Below are 9,813 nucleotides of genomic sequence, written 5' to 3'. Positions count from 1 at the left end.
TAGTCCTATAAAGCCCCTTGCCTTTTCTCTGTATGTTAGGTAAGGGCATCCACTTACATGGCTTTAGATACCCCAGGTGTAGCGATAGCTTTTAGATTGCTATTTCTAGCTCAGATAATCTGAGTTCAAACATAATCATCCAATTGTCTGTTTACTTATCTTTACTTAAGTAAGTAAGTAAAACTAAGTGTTAGTCATTCAGTTGTGTCTGACTCTTTGTGACCCCATGGAATATAGCCCGCTAGGCTGTCCATGAATTCTCCAGACAAGAATACTGGAGTGGGTTGCCATGCCCTTCTCAGGGGATCTTCCTGACCAGGTATCAAACCTGGGTCTCCTGCACTGCAGGCAGATTCTTTACCATCTGAGGTACCAGGAAAGCCCACCACCTTACTTGCTGCTGCTGCTGTGTTGCTTCAGTCGTGTCTGACTCTGTGCGACCCCATAGATGGTCTCCTACCAGGCTCCTCTGTCCCTGGGATTCTCCAGGCAAGAATACTGGAGTGGGTTGCCATTTCCTTCTCCAATGCATGAAAGTAAAAAGTGAAAGTGAAGTCACTCAGTCATGTCCGACTCTTAGCGACCTCATGGACTGCAGCCTACCAGGCTCCTCTATCCATGGGATTTTCCAGGCAAGAGTACTGGAGTGGGGACCACCTTACTTAGATGGCTATAATTGTCCTAAATTTAAATTATTAAAGTCTGTTTATTAGTAAATTTTAAAACTTTAGTGAAATGGACAAAACTACTAATTTCCTCATAACATCTATCTCTGTAGTATTTATAATTGTTTCACTTAATACAAATTCCTAATATTTAAAAATTTTTTCCCTCTTGTACTTTGACCCATCTGGAAGTTTTCTCTTTGATGGGTCTTTTCCAAGACTAACATTTGGCTTTATTTATCCTATTACTTCTGTTTATTTTCAATGCATCAGGCACCCGCATCCCACCCACATCCTCTAGAGCTTTATCATTGTAGTGTCATTGTCAGTCTGAACCCTGTCATTCCAACCATATTTGGGGGGATCATTTTTACTATTTGTGCCAAAGTAGAACCAACCAAAATGATCCTGGGTTAGTCATTCATTGGTTAGTGTGAGCAAGAGTTTCTCCAACGGCTAATAATCACCAGGAGACTGAAAAGTCATACCGGTTATTGCCCTCTTCCCATTCACTGCAATTGCCTTCACTCTTGAAGAGATCCATGGCAGGATGTTTTTTAATCTCTGTTCTTTACTGAATTTTTTCTCTAATATTTTTACACAGACTTAACCCAAGGATAAACATGCACACACAAGGTGACTGACAAGTTGATAGATATTATTCTAACTAGTTGATATGTGTTAGGCCTTTCAACCTTGGCGATGTTAACATTTTGGACAAGATAATTGTTTGTCTGAGGGAGGCTTTACTGTGCATTATAAGTTGTTTACCAGCATCCCCAGTCTCCCCTGTATGTGTGTGTAGCGCTTCCCACCCGTCAAGTCAACCAACTCAGTACCTCCTCTTCCCTACCCAACCCCGCTAAGAAGCATTGTTTAGAAGGCAGTCCCTTGAGGCATGCCTAATATTTTCCCTAGTGAACATATTTTCACTAAATGTGTCTAAAATTTGTAATGATTTTGTGTCAGAGGACTGCAAGTGAGAGATGCAAGATAAAAATTTATCTCAGCTGGCTAGTATTCAATACAAGTGAACTGAATACAGTCAATACTGCACAACTCAATACAATGAATTTCTCATGGATAGATTTAGAGCCTGCATTTAAGCTAAAGAATCAATTTTATAAGTACAAATGAAACTTGTCTTGGAAAGAAATCTGATGATGGCAGTTGATTGCAAATTCATTATAGTTGAAATAATTACTGTAAGATTTTTCTTAAAAAAAAATTAAAACTCTAAATGTTAGTGTTATAGAGAATAAAGTTCAAATCAAGGAAGGTGATAAACCCATTGTAATCTGGTCTTAAAAACACTATGCTCAGGACTTCCCCGGTGGTCCAGTGGCTAAGATTCATTGCTTTCAGCACAGGGGGCCCAGGTTTGATTCCTGGTCAGGAAGACAGATCTCACATGCCACAAGTAAAACTCTCACATACCGCAACTAAAGTTCCCTCATGTCGCAACTAAAGATCCTGCACGTTGCAACTAAGACCCAGTGTAGCCAAATAAATAAATATATTAAAAAACAGACAGCCCCTCCCCAATATGGTCATTTCTATGTCACATTTTGAGAACAGAGGTTCAAGGTCTTCCCAGAGTATTAAGATTATGAGAACTTAAGCATCCATATAATTTAAGTAATAGCCAAGGGAAACTAGGTTAAGACTGAAGAAGAGAAAACCCTGGCAAGCATGGGAGGGGGATGACAAGATTGGAAAGGTTGTCATGTGGAATATGGGGTACATTCTGTTTTGCACAAAGAGAATTAGAACCAATGAGTGGAAGTTATAAGAACTTAGAAGTAAGGAGTTACAACTAAGTAAATTTAATCACAAATTTACTGAACCAGAATTATATTCCTTTTTATGGAAAAAACCACATTTATGAAACCAGCACTTTCGTGTTGTTTTCAGCTAGTTCCAGGAGTTTGTGGTTTCACGCAGAGCAAGATGAAAAAGATGTAAACAAAGGTATATTTAGTGGCTGCATCTTTAAGTGTGTCAGTGTAGTGGTGTTTAATTTAATGAATATTAAAATCCAGAAAATACAGCGTTGGTAGTTTTCCTTTGCTTGTCTAAGGATGCATTTTCCTTTCAAATGCAGTCTTCTTTAGGCTGCTACTTTGTCCCCAACGGGTGTCGCAATTACTTTTAAAAAATCAATAAAACCACCATTGTATTAAGAAATATTTTATTAACAAAACAGTAAATTCCACTTGCTTAGCATTTCCAATAATGGATAAGTTGGCCTTGCAACAGAAAAACAAAACAAAACAAAACCCTTAGATACCCAATCACACAAAGCACTAGAAGGGTAGGGTCATGTGGCCTTTCTTTGATGTCTTAGGGATGGACCACCTCACACATTATTGTAGTATTTGTTTTTTGTTTTTTTAAAAAAAAGGCAACACATAACATGGATTAAAAAAGAAGCATACTCAATCAGAAAAGTTACAGTCTAGAGATGTAATCAAATTTATGCCAGGTAGTGTGAAATCCTCTATTAACTGCCAACTACACATGGAACCCTGATACATTTGGTATGAAGATACTTGGGGTTTCATTCATGCCTTTTCTCTCCCTAGCTTGTGTTGTCTTTTCTTTGTCCATTCACAAAGAAAGAAGCAAACAAGAAAAAAATTTGCTAGATTTCATATAGGCCATTACATTGGAAATATTTTTAGTAACAATATTGCATGAAATTTAAAAATTTATGCTGGAAAGAAACACTGAAATCAATTTCAAACAACATGCTTCAGAGATATACTGCTTAAAAATACCATTATTTTGGTTATTTTCGATCACAATTTAGAATCTTTCCGGATGGAAACTAATTCAAGTTCAGTAGATTAAATGGAAAAGCAACTGTTTCTTTCAAACCTCAAGATGTAAATGAGTGGTTTTATATTTACCTTCTGTTTCACTGGCTTTCCCTGAGTAAGACTGGATGAGAGGAAAACAGCAACTACAAAGAAATTTATGAATTCTTTAACCTGGCAAATTAAAAAGAAGAAAATCTGAAACACAAGTAATTGATACTAAATTTTTAGTTTCATACCTCTACTTTCTGGGTCATGAAAAGCCTTTAGGACTTTTCATATATGACAATTACTTGGCAACCATAGATGGTGGTGATTTGCTATGAATTATACATATATCTAAGGTGCTGTATGTCTATAATCCAGGCCACTTCTTGGCTTTTTTCATCAACTGAAGTATCACAAAAGATGTTTTGCATTTTTTTGCCTTTTCTGATTAAAGCAAATTGTAAAATTCTTCTTCTCTTCTATAAAATCTAATATTCTTTTAGGAGATGTTAAAGTAATGCAACCAATTTTTACTGAGACATCACCTTCCAATCTAATATTGCATTTCCTTTGCATTGCCTTCTCAGACTAATAATTTATTGCTATGAACATCATTGAAACAATATGCAAAACAAGCATATAATCTATATGTTTCCACTACTTAATGTGTGTTAAACTAAAGCTATATTTAATGATATATATGTAAAACCAGAAAAGTTAAATTATAGTCAATAATCAACAGATAATGATTTTCTTAAATGGATAGTAATATAGAATCAAAAATTACTGAAAATACTTTTTTAGTTGAGAAAGTGTTTACTTTCCAAAAATGTTTATCATGCACATCAGGTTCAGAGACTATATATATAATTTTATTGGAAACAAAGTTTTCAATTGTAGCAGCCAGGGTTAAGGTATAGATCAATCAATTTTGCTTCTGCAACCTGCCCACTTAATGGTTCATATTCATGCAGCAAGATACCAGTGATAGTTTACTTGATAAGAAAATGTTCCATTTCTTTAGGGACTAAAATCTTCTGGAAGTTTCCCAGGAGCATATCTCAGTGAAGCAAATCACCCCATTTGTCATCAATATCTTGGCACAACTATCTTCCTTCCTGCTTTTCAATATGTCAGTAAATATTTTCTATTATATGTACGTTTGGGTCTTCCATCCTGTCTGATGGATTCCTCTGGATTTGTGTGTGTATTTGTGTGTGTGCACATATCTGTGATCATGAATGGGAATGTATGTGGGAAATGTGAGTATTTGGGGGAGTAAAGAAGATTATAGGATACATATGTATATAGTTTGCCTTCTAATCCACACCTTTCATACAAATACTAAAACTTAATTGCAACAGAATGAAGGCTGTACATGTAAAGGAAAAAAAGTAGCTGAGTCTTTTTATATACATTCATACATATCTTCCTTAGAATAAACTCTACATTGTAATTTAAAAAAAATTTAAGTAATTGTGGCAATTTATAATGGTGGCAAAAAAAAAAAAAAACCCTGAAATAATTGCTGATCTGATGTCATAAAACTCCCTATAGTTAGCAACACTTATAACATTGAATTTACCAAAAAGGGCTGAAGAGCAGAGATATAGTTTGCATTTTCTATACAACAGGCTATAAAACATCACTTATCACAGTCCAGAAAGCACACAGAAATGGATTTTATATAAACATATGTAATAACATATTAAGCGTGCATGAAAATTTCCCAATGATTGCATCTATACCTTCTTGTTTATTTTTTGTTGTTTCTGTTTTGAAATTTTAGTGTGAAAATGTGCCTTATCTTTCACATTGTTGAAAATAAGGCCTCCATACTTTCTTTTTTTTCCCTCACAACCAGAAAGGGGCTTTTTGAATGTGTTCCTACACAAGTCTTCAAAAAAGTCAGCACTTTTTTTCAAGTGCAAGTTCGTTTCAGCCACTGTTCCAGCTGTGCCAGGCGGTGAACTCGGAAAAGGTTTGCAGGTGGAGTCACTCAAAATGACAGTCTTCTCTGGCCATCAGACTAACTGATTTCTCAGGAAAGCGCTAGCACTTTGGCTAAATCTGGGATCATAGGTAGCTTCTTTTTCTGTGTTGTGTTTTGTGTTGTTTTTGTGTTGTGCCTCCCGATGTTGTAATACTCCTTTGCTTTATGAATGCATGTGGTCATCACTGTCTTTTAGAAATGTTCCAGCAACATAAAGACAGGCAGAGTAAATTAAAACACTGTGGATGTTAAGGAATTTATTGGCCCCTGTTTATTTTTTTATTTTTTTTCTTTTTTGGAGAAACAAGAGCATGAGATACTTGTTTTTATTTTTTAAAAACAGTCTTTCCTTCCTGATCGCATTCCCTGTCTTCTTTTGTATGTGCTTCATAAAAAGGAAAGTAAATAAGTTTATATTATGTCTCGGATAAAATGAAGACTATTTCTATACAAGGGTCCTTTTTCAGATCTTGGGCTCAGACGTAATACTCTTTATCCTTGTTCTTCTTGTTTTTGTTGGCGCTTTTCGCACTGCTGGGTTGTTTCTCCTTTACAACAGCCCCATTGGACTGTGCTGAGTTACTGATGTAGTTTCGACTCTCGTCCACGTGGTACGAGCCTTCATCCCGGTTTCTGTACTTGTACATAGCATAGAGAAGGATGAGGATGCATAGGGCGGCAGCGGCTACGATCCCCACGACCATGCCCGTGGTGCTGCTGGACTCCCGAATCACTTCCGCTGAGCCTGGGTACGGCTCTCTCCCGCCTGCCCGTGTTGGGTTGGCTGTAGGAAAGAGGGTGAGAAAAAACACCGAGTGATTATGGAGTTTCCCGAATGTCAGAGAGTCACATTTACCATCTATGTTCATTCCTAATGGATAATGCCTGTGCCTACTGCTCTTGAAAAAGGATACTGAAGCTAGTAAGTGTAGTGATGCCTACACCTGGTGGTCACTAAAAACTAAGGACAATGAATCATACCGTTGAGAGAGCGATCTGTTACCATCTTTTCTTTTTCACAGATCACTTTTGTTAACAGGGTGTTGTAAGGGTAGCTCCAAATTAGCTCCATGTAGTTCTAAAGGGCCATATTGCTGTGTTAGGTGAAAAGCAATAAATTCAACATGGAAAATGTATAGCATCATAATGACTATATAATATTAGAGAATAATCATTTTAAGAATCAAATTGATGTTGATACAGACTGCTTATGGCTAACTCTTGACTGAAATATGATGGCTAAATTTAGGATTACTTCAGAAATCACATTGCCTCCTATTGCAATGAATACAGTATTGAACAATAAGATAAAACAGGCATTTTGAAGAGTCAAATTGACTGCTTTTAAAAGTGTTATTTTAGTCACAGTTTTTAGAAATTAATTTTATCTATTATACTCTATATACTATACTCCAACTATGGAGTATATACATATATATACAATGTTGTGTTAGTCTCTACTGCACAGCAAAGTGAATCAGTTTTATATATACATATATATCTCTTCTTTTTGGATTTCCTTCCCATTTAGGTCACCATCGAGCACTGAGTAGAGCTCCCTGTGTTATACTGTAGGTTCTTATATTTTATGTTTTATCAATAGTATATATATGTCAATGCCAATCTCCCGGGTCATCCCACTTCCTCCTATCGCCCTTGGTATCCATACATTTGTTCTCTATGTCTGGGTCTCTATTTCTGCTTTGCAAATATCATTATATTCCTCATATACACATTAATATACAATACTTGTTTTTCTCTGACTTACTTCACTCTGTATGACAGTCGCTAGGCTCATCCATGTCTCTACAAATGATTCAGTTTTGTTCCTTTTATGGCTGAGTAATATTCCACTGTATACATGTACCACATCTTCTTTATCCACTCCCGTGCTGATGAATATTTAGGTTCTTCCACATCCTGGCTATTATAAATAGTGCTGCTGTGAACACTGGGGCACACGTGTCTTTTTGAATTATGCTTTTCTCTGGGTAAATGCCCAGTAGTGGGATTGCTGGATCATATAGTAGTTCTATTTTTACTTTCTTTAAGAACCTTCATACTGTTCTCCATAGTGGCTGTATCACTTACATTCTCACCAACAATGCAAGAGGATTCTCTTTTCTCCACAGCCTCTCCAGAATGTATTGTTTGTAGATTTTTTGATGATGGCCATTCTGACAGGTGTGAAGTGATACCTCATTGCATTTTTGATTTGCATTTCTCTAATAATTAGTGGTGTTGAATATCTTTTCATGTGTTTGTTGGCCATCTGTATGTTTTCTTTGGAGAAATGTCTATTTAGGTCTTCTGCCCAAATTTTTATTGCGTTGTTTATTTTTTTGAGATTGAGCTGTATGAGATGTTTGTAAAAATATGGAAGGCTTCATGAATTTGCGTCATCCCTGGAGTCCTACTAATCTCTGTATCATTCCAGTTTTAGTATGTGTGCTGCGAAAGTGAGCATTACTCACAATTGTACAGACTAAAACAGAACTGATTTCCTTTACTATTGAAGGTTTATCTGTTTACCTAAATATATATGTACATTATTCATTTACTGGCAGTGGTTGAGTGATCACCATGACCAAATTTGAGAGGAGAAAGTAAGAAAATATTTTTACATACTTTAAAGACTATCTAGAATGATTTTGACTCAAAATTCAGTACGTAGCAGATGATCATAAATAAAGGGCTGACTGCCTCACTTGTATTCAATTGATAAAACCCTCATTCTGACTTTCCAAAGTATAAAGTTCTTCCTTGGGTACAAGAAGTGGATTGCAGGGGGCATTCAAATATTTTTCTCCAAGAAGTCAGTCACTGAAATTAATCACAGATAGGGAGAAAAATCCTGGGGTTTAGCTTGCAGATTTGGAAGAGAGGGGAGCGGTTCTTTTCCTTTACCTTATAAATTTATTATTTAAAACAACTTAGAAGAAAAGGAACTGTAGAGGTAGTATTCTGTCTCATCTCTGATCCCAGGTCATGTTTCCCTAAGGATTGTGTTTTTCTCTCTTTCTCTGAATCTCCATCTTTTCCTTTGTTTTATAGAAAAAAGATAACTTTTCAGATGTAATGAATTAAAATTCTATAATTTTCAAAATGATATTCTTTGTAAATTATGCAGAATGAATTTACATAATCTCAAGATTGCATAAATATTGAATATATGTATGTGTGTATATGTGGAAGGTTTTGTGTGTAATATATATATACACACCAGAAATTGAACATTTCCAAAGACTAAAATGGTACTTTTATTACACTATTATTAGTAATTTTTAAAATATTTCTAGAAAAGCCCCTATTAGCTATTGGGGATCATTTATCTATCACTTAGCACCATACTGCTTTATAATTCCATTTTCAAACATCACCAGGATTTCATCTGCCAAATGTGGGTTTCTTGCTGTCATTTTCCTTTCCTTCCCCAAATAAAGCCTTACAGATATAGTCACTAACAAAGGAACAGCTTTCAAAGAAGCAGTATGCTCTGGAGCTACAAAATGTAGCAGGTGAAACCTTTGTATGCTGAATGTATCCCCTGCTTGTTTTACAAAAGCGCATGTAATGTTGCCAAATTAAAACGCCTTGGAGTTGCTTCTGTGGCCAAGGCAGAAGGCGCTGAAGACTATAATCCACAGCATTTGATTACAGGAAATTAATTTCCTCTCAAGAACAGAACCTATTGCGGGAACTCTGTCACTACCTGACAAACCGAAGGCAGCACTTTCTCTTTCAAATACCTCATCTTTGCCAAAGTCTGCCAATTAGCTCAGCTGCTAACTTTCACTAAATGACGACTTTCTACTTGCTCATTTTGTGGAGCATTCTCTCACCATGGTGTCTCAAAAGCTGGAAAAGGGTTTTATTTAAACATTACCTAAATCATTTGCCCCACCTGTTGGAATGCTTTCCTTTTAAACACATTTTCATAATTACCTCACTTTGTCTGTCAGAAATAAATGGAGAGAAGAGAGATAAAATCCTAATCATATAGTTCATGATAGTCAGACTTGAGAGTTTTAATGGAATGGAGGGTTTACATTTTTTTCCTTTTTTAAATAGATATTTAATTTATTTATTCAGCTGTGCTGGGTCTTAGTGCAGCAGGCAGGATCTTTAGTTACTGCACACAGGATTTTTTTTTTTTTAAGTTGGGGCCACAGAGAACTCAGTTGTGGAATGTGGGATCTAGTTGCTTGACCAGGAATTGAACCAGGGCCCCCTGCATTGGGAGCATGGAGTCTTACCCATTGGACCAAGAGGGAAGTCTCTACATTTTATATTTTCTAAACTAAGAATATATATGTATTTTTTTTTTTTTCATTTAGGAGTAGGTATT

The 9,813-nt window shown here is 36.0% G+C and overlaps 1 protein-coding gene and 1 pseudogene across 3 annotated transcripts in view; both read right to left on the bottom strand.

Annotated features, from left to right (window-relative positions):
- Nucleotides 1-2,881: 2,881 nt before the first annotated feature.
- NRXN1 (neurexin 1) overlaps nucleotides 2,882-9,813 on the bottom strand; it is a 1,230,870-nt gene continuing 1,223,938 nt past the window's right edge. For all 3 annotated transcript variants that reach the window (XM_070379598.1, XM_070379599.1, XM_070379600.1), the window contains one exon: nucleotides 2,882-6,249. In XM_070379598.1, coding sequence (XP_070235699.1) covers nucleotides 5,942-6,249 — 308 coding nt within the window. In that variant the 3' untranslated portion in view covers nucleotides 2,882-5,941. The remainder of the gene's footprint in view (nucleotides 6,250-9,813) is intronic.
- Nucleotides 7,836-7,932, bottom strand: LOC138990032 (U6 spliceosomal RNA; annotated as a pseudogene).

This window comes from Bos mutus, chromosome 11, assembly GCF_027580195.1.
Source record: "Bos mutus isolate GX-2022 chromosome 11, NWIPB_WYAK_1.1, whole genome shotgun sequence".
NCBI lineage: Eukaryota > Metazoa > Chordata > Mammalia > Artiodactyla > Bovidae > Bos > Bos mutus.
This window is presented reverse-complemented; position numbering and strand designations above follow the sequence as displayed.